General features: G+C 42.5%; 1 protein-coding gene across 8 annotated transcripts in view; it reads right to left on the bottom strand.

Moving 5' to 3' along the window:
* Positions 1-20,499, bottom strand: part of BRD3 (bromodomain containing 3) — a 394,414-nt gene that overhangs the window by 101,475 nt on the left and 272,440 nt on the right. For all 8 annotated transcript variants that reach the window (XM_078641953.1, XM_078641954.1, XM_078641947.1 and 5 more), the window contains exon 10: positions 6,072-6,337. In XM_078641953.1, coding sequence (XP_078498079.1) covers positions 6,072-6,337 — 266 coding nt within the window. The remainder of the gene's footprint in view (positions 1-6,071; positions 6,338-20,499) is intronic.

Below are 20,499 nucleotides of genomic sequence, written 5' to 3' on the forward strand. Positions count from 1 at the left end.
TAGTGCACAAAACAAAGCTGGCAAACTTATTGCCAACTATCTTAAGATTGAAAAAGAGCGCACTAAAATCTAATCACTTTAAACCGCGGCCAACACTACAGTTCATAAAAATGAAGATATCCTTTTGAATTTTTTTTTTTCCAATCAAAAAATCTATACTCCTGATTTGCCTCACCAAGAAACTGATATTCTTCATTATTTATCCTCTATTCCTCCTCCATCTCCTGAGGTAGATTTTTCTTCCTTAGAAGATGATATTCAAATCAAAGACATTCTAAGTGCCATTCAATCCATTAAAAAAGGGAAAGCTCCTGGACCTGATGGTTTTATCATCGAATTCTACGCACATTTCTCCCAACTTCTTCCTAAATTACACCAATTATATTTATATTTTATCTCTACTCAAAAATCAGAAGGGTCCTTTCAGGAAGCTTTAATTTGTCTGCTACCTAAAGAACATAAAGATCATACCTTATGTAAAAACTACAGGCCCATCTCTTTATTTAATCTAGATTATAAAATCTTTACAAAAATTCTTGTCCTTCGTTTAGATTGTATATTATCCCTGTTGATTGGAAAAGAACAACGTGGCTCCATTAAGAGTCGACACTTGTCTGACAAGACTCGTTTATTTTTTAATGTTTTAACTAGATCGAATGCATATAAAAAATTGTTAGCAGCAATTTTCCTAGATGCCGAAAAAGCATTTGATAGAGTTAGATGACCTTTTATTTTTTCAACTCTTACTTGGTTTGGTTTTGGCCCTAAATGTATTAATTATATTTCCTTGCTTTATTCTTCTCCCAAATCTTTTATTCTAGCTAATGGACTTGTTTCCTCTCCATAGAGGAGTTCAACAAGGTTGCCCATTATCTCCCCTTTTATTTATCTTTGCACTTGAAACTTCTTTGATAAAGATTCGATCAAATACTGACATTACAGGTTTCTCATACGATACCAATCAATTGAAACTCTCAGTATATGCAGATGATATCTTATTATCTATTTTGAATCCTCAAACTTCCTTGCCAGCCTTTCTATCAGAGGTCAATAATTTTGCCCTGGTTTCAGGTTACAAACTCAATGCTACCAAATGCGAAATTCTTCCACTAAACAAACTGTTTTCTTGCCTCTTTTCACTGGAATCCAATTAGGCTTAAATATCTAAGACTGTGGTTCAATCCTTCCATTAAAGATACAGTTGCTGTAAATCTAAAATAATTACAATCAATTTTAACTGCTTCCACCTCACTTTGGCACCCTTTATTTTTATCCTGGTGGGATAGATTAGATACTATAAAAATGATGCTGAATCCAATAATATTGTTTTATTTGTCTAATATCCCGATCAATATTCCTAAATCCATCTATAAAAATATATACTATAATATCGAAAAATTTTACGGCACAATAAAAAGGCTAGAATGTCTCTTTGCAAACGTTAAAAACCTAAACACATGCGTGGAGTTAATTTTCCTGATTTCCTTTGCTATCACACCTCATTTTTCCTTAAATATTCATCCTTTTTATTTTCAGATAATGGAGAGGATTTGAATTCTTATCCTTTATGGGTCAACATTGAAAAATTCTTTTTTCATCCTTTTTCCTTTGAAGAATATATCTCTCTTTCCCATGTTCCATTACCATGGCCTCTTCCTATCCTTAAAAATGCTCGTAAAATCTTCCAACCATTTTGTTCATCAATTCATGATGACCGTACAAGTTTTCTAAAGTCACCAATTTGGTATAATAAACATATCAAAATTAACAATAAGTTTATTTTCTGGAAAAATTGGTTAACCTACAAATGGACTCACCAGCTTTTTCAGGATGGTATATGTATTACCGTTTTAATAATGCAATCCCATTTTTCTCTTCCCCCTGCATATCAATCCAAATATTTCTTTAACTACAGTTGCTCAAATTTCTTACGATTCTCTAGTTTCTCCTCACACACCCTATTCTTCTACTTCTATTACTCAATCGTTTTTATGTAGCTCCCGGTCCCATCTCAAATTGATGAAAAGTTAACGGACATTCCCGTTACTCGTGATAAATCACCTGTGGTATGTAGTTGGGAATCTGACTTAGGAGAAACTTTTCCTATTCCAACTTGGAACAAAATCTGGACGAAAATAAGGAAGTCGTCAAGAGCAGCAAACAGTACTCAAACTTTATTTTTTTATCTACAAAAGGCTTTTGATTACTCCAGCTAAATTACATAAGATTGAACCCACCATCTCCTCTACCTGTTGGTCTTGCTCAACCTCGCCAGCTGATCTCAAAGATATGTTATTGCAATGCCCAATCACTCATGCCTTTTGGACCAGAGTGTGGCAACAAATCAATATCATCTGTCATGCCCATATCCCTTTTTCTCTTTCAAATATTTTTCTAGGTAGCATTTCTAAAGTCTGGACCTCTCATGATACAGATTTTCATATTGTTGATCTACTCATTTTCATTGCATTTCAACAAATCACTAAATCATGAAAGGATACCTCTACGGTGTCTTTTCAGGCATGGTGGTATGGGGTTTGCTATAACCATAGAACAGATAAAGCCTATGTACACCCAACTACGCTCGCTATTAAGAGAGATGTACTTTGGTTGCAAGTTACTGAATTCTTAAATGTATCAGCTAAATTAGTTCTTTCACATAACCTATCTATTGAAAAAGTGTCCAAACCTTCTTGACTTTATGATTACTCTTAGTTTTGAATATTTTTATATAATAGTTATAGTGTAAGTTTTTTATAGTAGGAATCTCTATGCATAATTATTTTGATGCAACTTCTAAAGTTTAATATGGGATTTATATCCCTTCCCTATCTTTCTATCCCCTCTCTTTTCATACCTTAATTTTTCCTTTCCCACCCATAACATTTTACTATATTAATTACATATTTATCCTACATTCTTTTGACTATTGTATTTTAATCTTTTTGACCAATAAAATCCCTCTTTAAACTAAAAAAAAGTGCTGTAGGCTTTAGCAGACTTTCAAAAACTAAATTTAGTTGCTACAGATGTGTGCAAGAAATGCAGTAAATGCGTTGCTGGCATAATCATTGCGCAAATTCTGCAGAACTAACCTTTTTGGAAAACAGTTGAACAAACTCCAGCTCTGGGAGAAGCAAAAATACTAGATGAAAAGTTGAGAATTTTTAGGTTGCCAAACTACACGCATAAAAATCTACAAATAATACTGTGGACCTAAACAGCAGTTTTAGAGGGAAGGAAATTAGCTCTGTGAAAATGGTGGCAAATATAGTTTTCAGTGCCTTAATAGACTTTAATTTTTAGAAGTAACCTAGGAGACATTCTGAATTATCAACAAGCCTAATAATTAGAAAAGAAAGCAAGCAACTTCGACATCTAGCCGCAGAGTCTAACCTTTGAATAGATACCCAAGCAATACTATACCCGGAGGAGGGACCGCAGACAAGTTTAGGCCAGGCAGCCCTGCAGGACAGAGCAGCCAAAAAGACCGCCCCTGCGTATTTGACTGTCCAGGAAGTAGCGCTTGGTGAATGTGTGAAAAGATTCCACGTTGCTGTCTGACAAATGTCGAGGACTGGGACTCCATGTTACAATGCCATGGTAGCAGCCTTTGCTCTAGTATCTTAAACCTTCAGGAGGCTGCTTTTTGGCAATAGCGTAGAAGATTTGGATGCAAAGCACGACCCATCGAGAGACCACCCTTTTCTGCAACGCACAATCCTTCTTCATTCCTAGAAACCCCACGAAGAGTTGGTTGTCTACCAGGAATCCTTTTGTACAGTCAAAGTAGAATGACAACGCTCTTTTTGGGTCCAGACGGTAAAGTCGCTCCTTTTCATTAGAGGTACCTGGAGGAGCGTAGAAAGTGGGTAGGGTGACGGATTGCTGACCGTGGAATAGTGCACTTTCAGTAAGAAAGAGGCCCTAGAGTAAAGTACCAACTTATCAGGGAAGATGGGCAGGTAAGGAGGCTTGGATGACAGAGGTCTCAATTTGCTCACCCTCCTGGCAGATGAGATTGCAAACAGCATAGTGCAAGCCAACTCAGCTCCCAGTACTATAAGCACGATCTCGCAGTCCTGTCACAAGGCTGCACGCTGCCAACTACCAGCACATGACTGATCAGCCGCCAGAATTTACCTGCATTCACGCTGGAATCTGTCTGGGCAGCAAAAATCACTTCACATCCTCAAACCGAGTAGTAAATATAGGATATCGCACAGACTGTGTATCCCACCAATCCTGGTCTCTCTTTGGGAACTCCTCCCTCTTCATACATTGGCTGTGAGCATCTAAGCTCCGCCCCATTAGACAGCACTCTGCTACGCCGCTCGTCATCATGAATAAAAAAGTGTTGCAGTCAAGTTTCGTCATGAAGAGACAGAAGTAGTAGCATACCGAGCTATGGTGATGCTGTTGATTGTGAAGTATACAAACAATCTGAAACCTTCAGAACGAGGCTGTGCACTTGCCCAGAATCCCAATGTTAAGCCGACGCCATAACATCTAGAGCGGCTGACTTTGGAACTGGGGAATCGGGATCAAGTGTCAGATCTCCCCGTGCGAGTCTTGGCACTGGCTCTCCCCGTGCCCAAGTGATGTGTCCCATAACTAAAGATAATAAAAGACGTCAGTGTTTTAAAAAAAAAAAAAAGTGATTAAAGTGTGGGGCGGCCTGTGAGAAGGTGTCAGGAAGAGGAGCAGGAGGGAAGCTGCGATGAAATATGGCACCAAAGTTGAACACAAACCCACAGTGTGACACGATCAGGAAAGAAATATAACAAAAAATTGTTCCCCAAACAACATATAAACAATCAAAGAGTAAAGATATAGTACGTGGCCCCTGCTTCATGGAAGGAATGAAAGAGGAAAAAAAAGGAGAACAAAGAGGCAGGACTGACCACTAGCAAGCAAGGCGTTTTAAAGGACACTAAAACAAACAAATGAAAAGTAGGGGGATAGCATTAAGCCCATAAGTGAAGTACATAAAGCATATGCAAGAGGTGCTCAACCTAAAGTTTGGACTGACGGAGCAATGTGGTTTAAATCTTCTGGGTCCAGTCTGGTGCCTCAGAACACTCTAAAGGTGCAAAACCTGCAGTTAAAAGTATCCAACACAAATGTCATTACTGTGATTCACTGAAAGTGCTTCTCAAACTGGTGGAAAGATAAGCATATGTAGATTCTGAGCGCATAGCTACGAAATATACGGGGAATATTTTGGATTGAGTGAAACCAACGTCTGCTTTGAGATTCCAGAAGCAGCGCAATACACAAAACAAATTGACTGCTCCACATAGGTGTTGATGCACAGAGAATACATTTCCCGTCACAGGGCGACTAGGTGAGATGAGTGATCAAGGATGGTGGTTGAGCGGACAGTGTTTTCAGTGGTAGAAGTAATCCAGTTTCTTGAAGGGATGTAAGAACTCCTGATGGAGGATGTGACATAATATTATAATGTTACAGGTGGCTAGGAGATGCTTTCCTATGCTCAAGCTTTTAGGATGCTCCAGATGAGATGAATTGATGGTGTTGGTGCAATACTCAGTGATTCCTTGGATGTGATGGAATGCCTAGCTACGAATGCACGTATTTAATGGGAATCCAGAGGCCACTAGTCGAGAGGGAGGACTATTCTTATCGTTTATGAGAGAGGTTCTTTTTGGTTGAAGGGAAAGGACTAGTAAGGAGAAGCTATAAATCAGGCAAAAATATTTCTATTGGAACTAATTAAAAGGAATTTCCGTGCTACATTGGGCGAGGCAAAGAAATTCCTTACTATGTGCTAAGCTCAAATGATTTATATGACAAAATGCAAAAGATGGAAAGACGAGAAAATACAGTAAAAATACTTCAAGATGGAAACAAATTAAGATATCACTTCGAAAATGGTATATTCTATAACTCATAATTTTTAAGAAAAATAAGATAAAACCGCTTAGGCTGATAAAAAAAAAAAAAAATCACAGCAATAAGCAAACACTTACAACTGTAAAACCAGCCATCCTGTTGCACCAAACACTTTGTAATACCCCAAACAGAAACATTGTAGAGCACTCACACACCTGTTCGATGTAGTTGTACTGTTCGCTTTTTTAGCTGGCGCCTTTTTTGACTGTGCCACTTTGGCTGGCTGTGTCGCTTTAACTTTTTTGTCTTCCTCTATTTTTGTTTTGTGTTTTTCCTTATCCTTGTCTTTCTCCTTATCTTTCTCTTTGTCCTTGTCTTTGTCTTTCTTCTTCTTTTCCTTTTCTTTTTTTTCTTTTTTCTTCTTTGGTTTGTTCACCGGTGCCTGCGACAATGCAGCGAGTTGCTCATGAACGGCTTTCAGCTGAGAACAAAGCATTACCATAATTTCAGTGATTCATTAAGGTAGAATCTATGGAAGTCACCATCCACTTCAAAGAAGTTGGCTAGGTGCCTCCAACTATTAACTTAAACTTACTATATTAGAAACAGGGACAATCAACATCATTTATCAATACTTGCACCAAAATGAAACCATCAATATTAATTTGAAGCGAGTAGCAGAACTATTACTATTGTTGGCTTGCATTTAGCTTTTGCATGCTCCACATACTATGTTTCAAACAACCATTATCGCGCATACATTTATTAATTTCACATTTACTATCCATTTTTTATACAAACCAGAGTTGCTTCTGGCCTATTTTTTCTCCTCTATCCCACACAAACTTCATACTCTCATTTGCTAAATTTTTCAAGACGCAAAGCTGATGCTGAAGTCAAACACTACATGCCTTGTGTTCATCTATAGCATATCAAGTCTGGTTTTCATGACTAGAAAATGCAGGTGGCTACTTCAGTAAGAAAGACCCAAGCTCATGTTTTCAACTGTTTGCTCTAAGTGCGCAATAGTTCAGTAACTATCAAAAACCAATTCTCTTAAGTGGGTATTTATAGGGAGCTCAGGGTCTCTAGTCATCCACACCCAAGGTGCAACGCTTGAAACATTAAGTAGGTCCAATTAAACGTACTTCTCACTCTGGATAGATGTGGAAAAGCAAGCCACGGCCAAGAGGTGAGACTGTGGTGGACGTGTCCCCTCCAGAACACTTGTGGGATGCATCATCTGGTTTGCACTGAGTAGTCTGCGGAAACCTTACATTTTTCCCCAACTGTGAGTTGACGACTCTTGCACTGAACAAGTTGTCAGTATGACACTTGGTCATGTTTTTTGGCACTGGCAAGTACTGAACAGACCTTTTGGTTTTAGAGGGTTTCCTCAGTCTTACACATCAAAAACAAGGAACCTAAGCTTGAGGTGTTGCGATGCCCTTTGGATAACTAATCAGCAGTGGTGTTATCTGGAAGTTTAGCTTTGACAGGATAAGGTTCTAGATCTACATCCTTCAAGGTTCTCCTGCCAAGGATTCTATGCATCCTGGGGAAGGAGAGTGTCTTGGTATGGCTCATGAGGTTCTGAATCTGTGTTTGAGGGAACAGACAGCTTTGGTGATGGAAGTGGCGGCAGTATCACAAGTTGGGGCTGTGATAGGGGCTTAGCGGGAGGGAGCTGCAGTTGTGAAATCGTGCACTTTTTGGGGGATCAGAGAGGCCTGCATTTCTTCAGATATCTGCTGTGTGAGCATCCGCTCAGTTCCTGGCTGTGGTTGGGGAACCTCCTCTCCCTGTGGAGCTGGATTAACTAAGATCTTGCTAAAAGAAGTTTGGATGAAAATCTTCCTAATATCAGGCAGGCAACTCTGGGAGCTCGATGGAAATGGGAAACTACAGTCCAATCTTGCTGCAGCGGTCTTCTTGTAGCTGGTTTTGGTGTTGAATGGTTTTGGTTTTTAGTGTGATTTCGCCGAGCCTCTTGGATGTATGCAGATGCTTGGTGCTCATCACCGAAGGCTTTAATGAGGCTGAGTCTCTCAAGGTAGAGAGGTCTTTGAGCCAGAACTCCAACCCAAAGGTTACTGCCTCTTCTGGCTTGCCTCAGTACTCCAACACCCTCAATGCTCGGCCTCCATGTGAGATCGCTTGTTCACTCCCTCACAACCCGCTTGCCCCCACTTAGGACATTGATCTTTAACTGAAGATGGAGAAATGAAGGCTCTAGTTTTTGCCCTTGGCCCAGTGATGTGTTGCAGTAAGTTACTCCACCTCACCCTACAATGCGTCAGGAGAGGACTTCGGGGCTTTAGTCTCCCTGTGCCAGCTGGATACTCTTAGTACCTCGGTTGTGCTTGGCACCCTAGAGGTTCATGTCTGAAAGGTCCAGGGTTAACAATGCATTTTGCGATGGACCCAGGAGTACTTCGGAATAGCAGTCTTTTTAAACTTGAATGCCTTGCATGCTCAACAGGTCGACTCTACATACTTTGGGGATAGTCAGATATACACAACATATGTTGACTGGATCATGGATAATTATTTAATTTAGAACAAAACATAAAGGGCACTTTCAACATAAAAATCGGCCTCAGTTTCTCAATGCCATTTGATTTCTGTTGATAAAGCTACTTTGAGGGGGTCAAAATCAAATCCACGTGGTCACCAATATGAGTTTCTGTTGCTGCGGCTGAATCCTCGACAAATGGCATCGAAGTTCCAGGAGAAATAGTGGCGTGTCCTGGACTTGGAATGATGAATCAGAGGCTGGAAACAAACCAATCTGAGGTGCAATCTTGGTCCTAGAGGATTGTGGAGCTAGGATAGGAATCATTTTACAGCACCAGACTCCAATCTTATTTTACCTATGCAATTATGACTGTCGGTGCCCGAGATGGGATGAGATGGGCCCTATAAGAGTCACCCTCAGCTTTATGCTCATGAGAGTCCACGACCAGCCCTTGATCACTAGCACAAATCTTTACACCATTCGCACTTTACCTTCAAAGGTCAGCACTGAAAACTCTAGACCACCCTTACATATACAGGGTGCCTGCCCCCCGTCCCACACAGTCAATATGCCTTCCGCCACATCCGCCTACTCCAACCTCATCTCTGCGAACCACTTAAAACCGCACGGCCCTAACTCCTTCTCGATCAGTTTCCCCCTAACCCATCACCCAAAGCGGAAAAAAAATGTAAACAAAATCTGATCAGACAACACCCTGAATCACTATTTGCAGGCATCCATCACTGCACCTCCAAAAGACAAGTAAAAACAGATCTCATCTTCCACACGGAAAGACCCGAAATATGGAACTCCATCCTCAGATCACAACTCAATATCTCCAAAATGACTAACACCACCCATAGCTGCAAACTGACTTTCTCAGCCCCTAACCGCACTAGGCAAAATGGGACCACCAATGTGACCATTTAATTCAACAGCACAGTCCTGATACAAGCCAACAATGTCAGTCTAGAATCCTTTGACACCCTCTTCCCATCCCTCCGGACATCCCCCTCCCACGCACTCCTCCCTTGCCCGCCTATCCTCCTCTCCTTGAAGAACCCGACCCGCAAAATGAACCCACCCAGTACTCCGGCGCTCCCAAGGAATAACACCCGCCTACCACCGCGAGTCACCACCCAAAAACTATTAGAAAGAACAAGACCCCCTACCCCCCCTTCGGCAACCACCCTCACCCCCCCCCCCCAAACCACACCAACCGACTTCAACTCTCAGCAGGTGATTACCAGCCCCCTCTGTAATCCCACACGCAATTTAACACCAACGCCCAACACGGCCCCCGCCACCACGCACCCTCGGCCCCACAGCAAATCAACACCCCCTCTACCCCCTCCAGCAACGACCCTCACCAGACCCCCACCCTCTCTTCCTATGATGAGCAACTTAACGCAAAGCTCTCCCCCCCCCACAGCTTTAATTTACCTGCCCAGAACACCCACACCGACAAAGACTGAGCAGCGGCTCACCCTGCTTGAAAATCAGATAACCATAATCCAGGGTCTTAGTGAAATCCTCAACAACCTTGACGCACCCCTAAAGCCGCAACATTTGCCTCCCCTCCCCCCTCTCTCAACAGAAATTTTCCAAGACTCCCCACCCGAAAGGGATCTCGACCTCCCTCTCTAAATTAGACACAGAGACCTAAAAGAACTAGAGATGAATCATCTGCAAGTGAAGCGGCCGCTCTCGCCTCCTCATACGACAAGCCTACGACTGGCACCCTCCAATCCAAAATACAGGTGATCACTGGACTGAGAAGAGAACAGGCACCGCCGAACTCCCCTAGACCCCCGGCCACATGCACTACAATCACCACAGCCCACCAAGCAGAAAAAACCCCAACAGACGTCCCCCACAAACTGCATGCTCATAAACTGCAGATCAGCCACAAAGCACACCACAGAGCTAGCGGAAGCCATCCTCGCCCACGACAGACATAGCATTCATCACCGAGACATGGCTAAATAACTCCTCACTTCCACTCATGGATACCCTTGTCCCCCCTGGCTTTGTAATCACCAACAAAGATAGAAAAGATCAAAGAGGCGGAGGCATAGCAATCATCCACAAAAATAACATTTCCGTGACAGAAATAGACTCCTTCAACTACAATACCTTTGAGTGCCTAACCACCAACATCAACACTAGCAACAACAAAACTCTTATCAGCCACCTTATTTACCACCCCCCAGGCAACACCACTTTTACTGAACACCTATCCAACCTGATTGCCCACTGCTCCCTCCAAGACACGAACAACCTTATTCTGGGAGACCTCAACCTACACTGGAATGACGAAAATAACCTGCAAATCCAGAAACTGAAGGAGCTGCTTGACAGCAACAACCTTACCCAACACTGCTTAGAGGAAACCAACAACAAAGGAGCAATCCTAGATGCCACCATCGCCCAGCAAGACAACGTCACGATAGGTTGCACCCTACCCGTAGACTGGTCTGACCACCACTTAATCCTTTTTCACCTCACTCAACCGATCACACGGACCCCCTCACCCCCCCCCACCCAAGACCCTCCAAAATGGATTAGAAACTTCACTCAGATTAACATGGCTGACCTAAAGGGAATGGTTAAGTCTCTCCTCATTGCCTCCACGGATGATCTATCCACAACAGAACTCACCTCTCACTACAACACAATCATGATATCTATTTTAGATCAAGTAGCCCCATTGAAACAAAAAAAAAAAACAGGAACATCCCATTCAGATCCTTGTTCAACATGAACATTAACAAAGAAAGTAGACAGCTACAGAAAGACAATGGAGGAACAACCCCTTCTCAAACCTACTCTAACTCAAAGCAGCCCGTAGGAAATACAAAAACCACAGCAGCAAAAAAATCCACCTTTTTCTGCGCTGCCCTGGACAACGCAAAAAACAGGCCCAACAAACTGTTCAAAATCACCAGGCAACAAAACTCCAGGCCCCCGGAATCCTCCCTACAAGCCTCCAAAATCTTGTATGAAAATCTTGCCAACTTCTTCAAAGAACAAATCACCAAGATTGAGCTCTCACTGTACATCAAGGTCAACGCCGTCTGCAAATGCCTGCCCCCAGTGACAGTAGATAGCACTCCCAAGCACCACAATAAAACCTGGAAGTCCTTCAACCCCATCCCGGAAACAGAGATCCTCCAACTGATCTCCTCCAAACCAGCCTCTCACGTCCTTAACCCGATACCCACCACCGTACTGACCAAAAAACTGAAACTCTCCATAGCACCGTTCTGGTGCAAGATCATAAACAGCTCCCTGAGAAAAGGCAGCATACCTGAATGCCTCAAAGTTGGCCAAGTCACGCCACTATTGAAGAACCAGGCCTTGACTCCCAGGAACTGAATAACTTCTGACCAGTCTCCAATCTCCCACTCCTGTCCAAAATCCTCGAAAATTGCGTCCTCTAACAAATGACTATGCACATGGATAGCATCATCCTTCTTGACACAATAATTGGTGCTATCCAGACTCTACTATGGGAATGCCACCCTCACTGGTACTACTAAATCTCATCAAGCTCCCCTCAAAACTACTCTCAACGCAGCAACCAGAATGGTCACTGTAATCAGGAAATACAAGCACATTTCACCAGCCCTCAGAGAACTGAAATGGCTCCCAATCGAATTGCGTGCCAGTTTCAGAACTACCTGCCTCACTCACCAAGCCCTGCACACAGGAAAACCGGAGTATCTGGCCACCAAGCTCAAGAGGGCTGGTCAGACAAGGAACCTCAGGAACTCCAGCACCCTACTACTCAACACAATGAAAACACGCAAACAAAAAACGGCTGCACGGTCCTTCGCCAGAAACGCGCCCAAAATTTGGAACGCTAGCCCAGTCGAGATCAGAACTATCTCATCCTTCACAAAATCAAAAAACCACATAAAAGTCCTTTTTCCTCACCCGCTCACTCCAGAATGGATAGTCGCAGCACAAAAACGCGAATCCCTGCTAGTCTTCACCCCCAGACATTGCTGCTATAAGACTTACCTCCTCCCTGCTATTCGACCCCTTCCTACGCACCCCCCGCCTGAAGGGCTCAACCCCAAGTTAACGCGCTCTCTATGAAGTTATGTCAGGACTCACGGACTACCTCAATGCTGCTCAGCACACTTGGACTTCTGACCCTATATGCAGAATACTCCTTTATTGTATCGACCCCAAGACAACGTGCACTCTATGAGTCGATCTCAGGACTCGCGTACTACCTCAACGCTACTCCGCTCACGAGGACTTTCCGTACCTATATGTAGAATAGGGCCTTATTGTATGAATTTTAATCAAATACTGCTGTGAAGCGCTCCGATACCCTCGGGTCAGGCTAGCGCTATATAAACCTACTTAAATAAAAAAATAAAAATAAAATACAGCAACATATGCTATAAACTATTTGTTTACCTGTCTAACTGACGTGCAGCTACCTCCGACCAGTGGATCTTGCAGGTAGTCTGTCGTAGTACATCCCCTTTTAGTCAACCCTTGCACTGTTCCTTCTGTTTCACTCAGTTCTCAGTAGAACATGCCTCCCATCCTTGCCAAAAAGATGGGGTCATTGATAGACAAATGGGCAACAGAAGCAGCTGAGAAAGTGGTAATGGTGTCATTCCCACTAATTTTGTGTAAAAAAAAAAAAAGTGGGCTTAGACCAGCTTTTAAAGTCTGGTTCTTGAATGTCTTCCTTCGGAGGGAACAATATAAAAGGTTTACTTTGGCCCAGACCCTGGGAATAGAATGGTCTCTGTGTACTTGCAGGATGCATATCTGATTTACCTGTTCTGTAGCCTCACAGGTCGATGATCCCATTCGTTCTGGGGGAGCAACACTTTCAGTTTACTGTCCCAGGTTTTCCCACACCTCAGCCCTCTGGGGTGTATTTGAAGACGGCGGTGGTGGTCGCAGGCCATTTTTGGAAGACATGAGTGCACTTATTCTCATGCTTCCTACGAATGGCTGTTGAAAGCAAGTTTCTCAGTTAGTTGCGGACCACCGATAAAAAGCTTTCTTGCTCTTATCTTTCATTGGGTTCACAATCAATGAGCTGCAATCCTACTGTGTGCCTATGCAGAGGATTCCTTCATAGCGCCTGTTCTGGACATGGTGGCATTCAAAGCCTAACTAACTTCAGGGCAACCCTGGGCCATTCAGGACATGATACAGATGTTTTGAGCTTAGCCCGAAAGCTTCAAGATCTCCTGGCCAACAGTATTCTACAGGTGCCTCGTGTTAGTTGGCACACGCAAGTTCTACAGTGAAATCTCACCATTCTATGGGCTCAGCACTGATGGTGCACAGCATCAGCGATTCAGACTAGTCAGCCTAGTAACCTTCAATGGTGGATGAAGGATCCCAACCTAACTTGCATGAGGCTGTTATTTAGAGTTCCATTCAGAGTTCATAGTGATAACGGATGCATCGCTCCTTGGTTAGGGAGGCCACCTGGATAATGTGGAGATCAAAGCCTCTGGTCTCCGATGGAACAGAGGCACCTTATCAATATTCTGGAGCCAAGTGCCTTGCAGCTGCTGTCAAGGTATTTCAGCATTTTATCAAGGCTAGCCTTGTACAAGTTGGTAAGGAGAATAAACCAACATGTGGTTATGCAACAAATCAAGAGATGTGATGTCATGTGTCTCATCCCTGAGGCGCTGGCTGGAAGTTCAGGGAAATTTCAGTGGCTGTCAGCCATTTTGCAGGATCCTTAAAAGCCAGGTTGGACATGCTTAGCATATGCTAGCTAGTCAATGACAAATGTCATCTGCAGGCGTGTTCGTCCAATGGGCCATTCGTTGTTAGTTCTTTTTGCCATCTCCAAGAATACTCATTGCTGAGCTTCTGGCACTCTAGAGCACTCTGCCAAGTATGCAGCAGATCCCAAGACATCACTGCACCCACTCCTGCTACCTATACCCTGTCCTCCATCTACTTCTTTGGAAGGATCTGCTATGCCAAAAACCGAACAGGTTTCTACACCCAAACCTCCACAGTCTACACCTCTTTGTTGAGACTGGGGGAAACAGCTGGGTACATTCTATTTATGTATAGAAGTGGTGGACATCATCTCTGCCGCCTTCAGGCAACAAAGTTGAACTATTCTGAAAGCCGTGGCCATCTTATTGACTGGTACGAGGGCTTTCAGGGTGACCGACTGCAGGGTAAACTTTCTTAGGTACTTCGGTTTGTCTGGTCTTTGGCAAAGCAAGGGTTTGTTGAAATATCCGTTAAAGGTCATTTATATGCGCTCTATCATCCTTTCAATGTTTGCCTGGTTAAAACTCTGTGTTATTTGAAAGGGCTTTCATAAAGGTGTATGTTATGCCACCGTAAAACGTTAATTAAGTCTAACCTTATTGTGCACGCTTTTCAAACTTATGCATAGCTGTTCTTTCAAACGTTCTTCCTCGTGATTACTTCCACATATCAGTTTAATGAACTGGAAGTGCTATCTGCACAGCCACCAAAGTCCACCAAGCACTTTCGGTGGTGTGGTCCCTCACAAATCAGACACTGGTCCAAGTACCCAAATTTATTATTGCAAGAAAGTGGTTGAGTCATTCAAATTTATTACTGCAAGAGAGGCAAAACAATATGGTTTCTTTATCTACAGGAGTAGTTTTGCAGCTTGAAGAATTTTCTGGATCCACATGCTGTGCGTTATTCCTCCATATAGTGGTCGAGTAAGGAATTCTCCCATGTATTAGCAACCTTCTCTTTCTCTCACTCTTTTTGTTGTTGGGCTTCTACTGTCCCACCAATTGGTGTTTAATCTAACCTTTTACTGACTTCATACACCCTCCTCGGAAGCCTCCACGTATTGTCGCCATCTTGAGAAACTTTTTTGTTTTGCCTCTCTCCTGTCATGGGTGGGTCACCTGTGAATCCAGAAAATTCTTCTTCAAGCTGCAAAACTACTCCTACAGGAAAGAAACCATTTAGTTTTGCAGATTGAATCTTTTCTGGATTCACAAGCTTTGCATTGATTTTGTAGCGGTTTTCTTCTCTTCTGGAGGTTGGGGTGAATAGGACCATGCGTTTGTAAATAGATGCCCCAAAACCTTTTTTCCCACTTGAGCTTCCTTGTTCATTTGAATGTCTATACAATAATGTTTAGTGAACGTGTGCACTGAGGATCAAATAGCTGCTTTGCAAATATCCTGCAATGGTATATTCCGTAGAAAGGGTATTGCTGCTCCTTTCTTGCAAGTAGAATGTACTCTTGGTTTGTAGTTGTATGCCCACCATTCTGTGACATTTGGATTGCGTCCGTAATCCAGCTAGAGATTGTACCTTTCGGCACTGATTTCCTCACGTTGTCTGTGAAAGACACAAAGTGCCTTCTGGATTGTTTTTTTTCTCTCCATATAGTACATGATGGCTCTACTGAGAAGGATAGGGTTTAACAATAGGTATTGTCAAAATAGAAAGATGTAATCTGAAAATTGCTCCTCTTGCGTTATGTATGTATAACGCTCCTTCTGCTTGGTTCTTGGAAGAAACTTGGTATTTCAATTGATTGATGTGGAAATGCAAGATTACCTTGGGTAGGAAGTGATGGTCTGTCCTTACAACTATTCTGTCTCTGTGTGTTTGCAACAACAGTTCTTGGATTGTGAGTGCCTATAGTTCATTTACTCTGCGAAAAGATGTCATTGCAATTAGGAATGCAGTCTTCAAAGTGATCAATTTTAGAGGAGCGTTGTGTAATAGTTCAAAGGGTTTCCTCATTAGCTGTATTAAAACCAGATTTAAGTGCCATGTAGGGGCTGGCACCTTTCTAGGTGGTGCTATACTCTTTGCTCCCTCTATTAACCCCTTTATTAACTGTGTTTTTGAAGAAACTCCCACCTATATGACCTCTTGTGTAGGCCACTATTGTGGCTAAAAGTACCTATAGCAAGGCATATTTTACCTTGCAATTTAGGTGTGTTAGGTATTTTAGTACTGTTGTGTCCTTAGTATTGTCTTGTTTTTGGCACCACCTTGAGTTTCTTTCCCATTTAGTTATGTAACACTTTAATGTTGTTGGGCTTCTTACTTCTCTAATAATATTCATTGTGTTTTCTGGTAGACCTAGATGACCACCCAGTCTTCAGGAGCTATGCTGCTAAACTCAACATTTCTAGTTTTTTGAGAGAGAACTCTTCCCCCATGCATAGATACCAGGTATTGTTGCTTCTGTTATCTCCGTATGTTGTTCAGTGCCAATTCTATTAGGTCCGAAAACGTTTGTCTCGCCCATTGAGGTGCCATGAGTATTAGCGTCATTTTGGATTTTTTGCATTTGTTGATTACCTTTTGTAACAGACGTACCAGGGAAAAGCGTAAGCAAATGCCCCTGACCATTTTATCGATGAGCATTCCCTAGGGAGTGGTGGTGTGGGTGGTCAGGATGCAAAGAATTGGCATTTTTCATTCTCTGAAGTTGCTAATAGATCTAATTTTGCTTTTCTGCATTACCTGAATATCTGTTTGAGTACTGTTTGAGCTCCTAACCATGAAAGGAAGATTCCCATCTGCTTCAACATAATCTTTCCCTGGAAGATGTATTGCTGTCAAGTTTGTCTCTGAATGGCCCACCTCCAGATTTCCTACGCTAGACTCAAAGAAACAAAATTGTGTTCCTCTCTGCTTGTTGAAATAGAACATTGTCATTATATTGTCTGTTTGAATTAATAGAGATTTTCCCCACAGCTCTTTCTAAAAGACTTCTCAAGCTAGGGTCACTTTTTAGCTCTAGTACACTGATATGTTGCACCGCTTCCTTTTCCTTTCATATTCCTCAGGCTGAGTTTGTCCATGTGAGCTACCTAACCCATATGTGAGGCGTCTGTCTTAATGGTTACTGTGGGAGTTGGGTGTACAAATGGTGTTCTCGCAGTTATATGAAACCTGTTCCACCACACCATATCCTCCCGTATGTTTTGGTTGACAACCACTAGATCTTCCCAACTCCAACTGGATAGTGACCATCGGGTTTGAACCCATTCCTTAATTGGTCTCATAAGTTGCCATGCAGAAGGGATCAGAGGAACGCAGGAAGCCATTTTGCCCCCAGTATTTTCCTCGCCATCAGAGACTGCTCATTCTGGTAGTAGAAGTGAATTTCTTGAAGTATGAAAAACATCCTTTTTTCCACAAGGATAAGCCTTTAATTCTGATGAGTTGATTTATGCTCCCAAAAAGATTTTTTTTTCTTATTTAGATTTTGGTGATGATTTTTCTGTGTTTATTGAAAATACCATCCTGAAAAGTGTTGGTTACCTTTTGTATTTCTTTTCTGCATATGCTTAACTAATTTGCTTGCAACAGCCAGTCATCTAAATAAAGATATACACGTACCACTTTTGCCTTCTTAAGTGTGCTGCCACTGCTGCTAGGCAATTTGTAAACACCCTTGGTGCAGATTTTATCCCGAAGGCCAGCACTATGAACTGATAATGTGTTTTGTTAACCACAAAACGCAAATATATTTTGTGTCAGTGATTCATTGGGATGTGTAAGTAAGCATCTTTGAGATGTAGAGTAGCCATATAATATCCTTGTTGTAGCTAAAGTATGACATCTTGTGTAGTCACTCTAAATTTTTGGGTTTTTATGAACTAGTTTATAAAACAGAGGTCCAGTACAGGACATAGGGTTCCATCCTGCTTTGGTATTAGGAAATCTGTTGAGCAATTTCCCCGATGTACTTTTCCTATTTATTTTTTTCCCCAGCAATTCCATTACCTCTTTTATGGACCACTTTCTTTGACCCTTTGATGGTAGTGTCTTTATCAGTTCTATGCAATATACAATGTTTTATAAAGCTTAATTTCCATTTGTCTGAGGTCACCTTCCTCCACTCCTGACACAGATGTGCATGAGGGAGTGGGAGGTTGGCAATGTAGTGAGTCGCTTGCTGGAGAATGCAGCTCCTCCTGTGCGTCTGGGTTTTTACTTGTGCACATCTCCGAAAGGGCTCTCGTTCTAATGCTTGATACTGCCATTGTTGAGTAGGTGTGAGCGTTAGGATTGTGACCTGAAACCCCTGATTAAAAGTTGTGCTTGAGAAACTTCCTCTGCCTGCCGCTCTCCCGACCAATGTTGATCCTCTGCGTATGTTTCCCCTCCCAAAGACTTTTTGGTCTCATCATCTTTCTTCCATTAGTGAAAGGTTTCATCCACTCTGCTTCCGAACAGTTCTCCATTGAAGGATGCAAAGATTGCTTGAAACCCAACACCCTTAGCCAGGCAAGATGTCTTAGCATTGCTCCTGCCAACATCTATCTACTTGCGGTGTCTGCTGGGTCTAGTGCCAACTTCAAACAAGTATTTGCAATGTTTTTCCCCCCCTCTTTTGCCAGAGATGCAGCCCTCTTTCGATACAGTTCTGGAAGATGCATGAGCAGCTCTGCCATCTCATCTCAGTGTTGGTATGCATATCTGTTTAGCAGAGCATTTGAGTTGGCTATTTGCCATCACGTTGCTGCACTTCTCCCAAATGTTATCCCCACTATATCAATCTTTTTGCTTTCTTTATCCGGTGGTGACCAAGAAGACATTGGTATGTTAGTTATTTTCCTCTCATATATAGAGGGTCTTTGGAAGAGTATTTGTATTTTTTCTCTGCCCTCTGTTTTATTGCCCTGCAAGTTCCTCAATGGCTTTGCTACCTGATCCAGAATGCTTTGTAGCATTGGTAAGAACCTGTTCCTAGTTTGGGAATGCATTATTTGTCTCTAGGAAGAAGCAGGGTTGTGTATTTTCTTCCTCTAGTTGCACTCCATATTTATGAGCCGCTTTTAATCAGCTTCCCCTACACTGCAATATCATCCAGAGTCGAAGGCCTTGCAGAATATTTGTAAATCCTGTCCTTGGGGTAATCGGTTTCAACAACTTGCCACTGAGTCTCCATATACTACAACCCTTTCATCCACTGAAAAATAGCCAAGAATGAGGTCTCAGGATAATCTTAGTCGAAGAAGTATTTGTTTTCTTCTTTCTCCTCCTGTGGCACTGGTGTCATAGGGGCTATAATTGTTTAGACATCTTTGTCGACTGTCTCTTATTCCGTCAAAGTCTTTGGAGTAGATTACAAATTCTTGAAGGATGCGTTGAAATCTTTTTTTCCACAGAATTGCAAAGAAGGGTGCTGTTGCAGATTATCTCTTCAGCTTACACGCTTCCTTCAACGGTGTATCACCAAGCATTTTTTTCTGCACCTCTAACCCTCGTCCATCTTTCTAAGTAGTCATCTTTTCGGGTGAGCACCCACCTACGGTGTCCTTGCTGTGGACCCGAGGGGTTCTTTCAGTCTCTGCTTGCCTTCGGTCGGCGAGATTTGAAGCTGAAGCAGCCTTCTGAGGTTTAGGGTCCTATGTTCAAGACTCTCCCTCTGTATGTTTCTTTGGTGTTACCTGGGGCTGTTTTGTCTGTGCTTGCGTTGTTCCCTCTCAACATAGAGGATTCTCGTTTCGTCATCCAAGACTTCTCCTTCTGCGATATTATCCTTGTCAAAGCTCAACAAACTCGGGTCACTTTGCGATGGATTCTGCTTCTGCATGGCACTGTGTGCCTGACTTTGCTGGTCTCTTGCCTTCAGAGTCTTCGGCTTTAAGTCTGCTCAGTCCTCGTAGACGTCGCTCTTGTGGTAGAGCAGATGACAACAGTTACACACCTGATGGATGTCTTTCTGGGTGAATTTATGCAGGCACTTCGGATAGAACTGAAAAGGTGTCTTCTCCATATCACGCGGAACATGGGGCCCCCTTTCCGGGAATTCTCTGGTTCACTGGCGACGTTTAAAGTCGATCAATTCTTCTATGGTACCACTTTGCGGTGGACTTTTCCAGTGTTTTATCGATTAAACTTCTTCCAAAACCTCTTGTTTTACTTAAAGTGGAGAGCCTTAAGCTAAGCATCCAGACCCAATGGCAGAATAAAAGAATCTCAAGATGGCGATTACGCACGGAGACTTCCGGGAAGGGTGATCAACAAAAAAGAAGAAAAGAAAAAAAGACTACTAATACACTGGAGAATTCCAGACCCAACTACTAGATGGCGGAATAATGGCCAGCATGTGAATCCAGAAAAAATTCACACTGCAAAATGTT

Source organism: Lissotriton helveticus, chromosome 5_1 (assembly GCF_964261635.1).
Source record: "Lissotriton helveticus chromosome 5_1, aLisHel1.1, whole genome shotgun sequence".
NCBI lineage: Eukaryota > Metazoa > Chordata > Amphibia > Caudata > Salamandridae > Lissotriton > Lissotriton helveticus.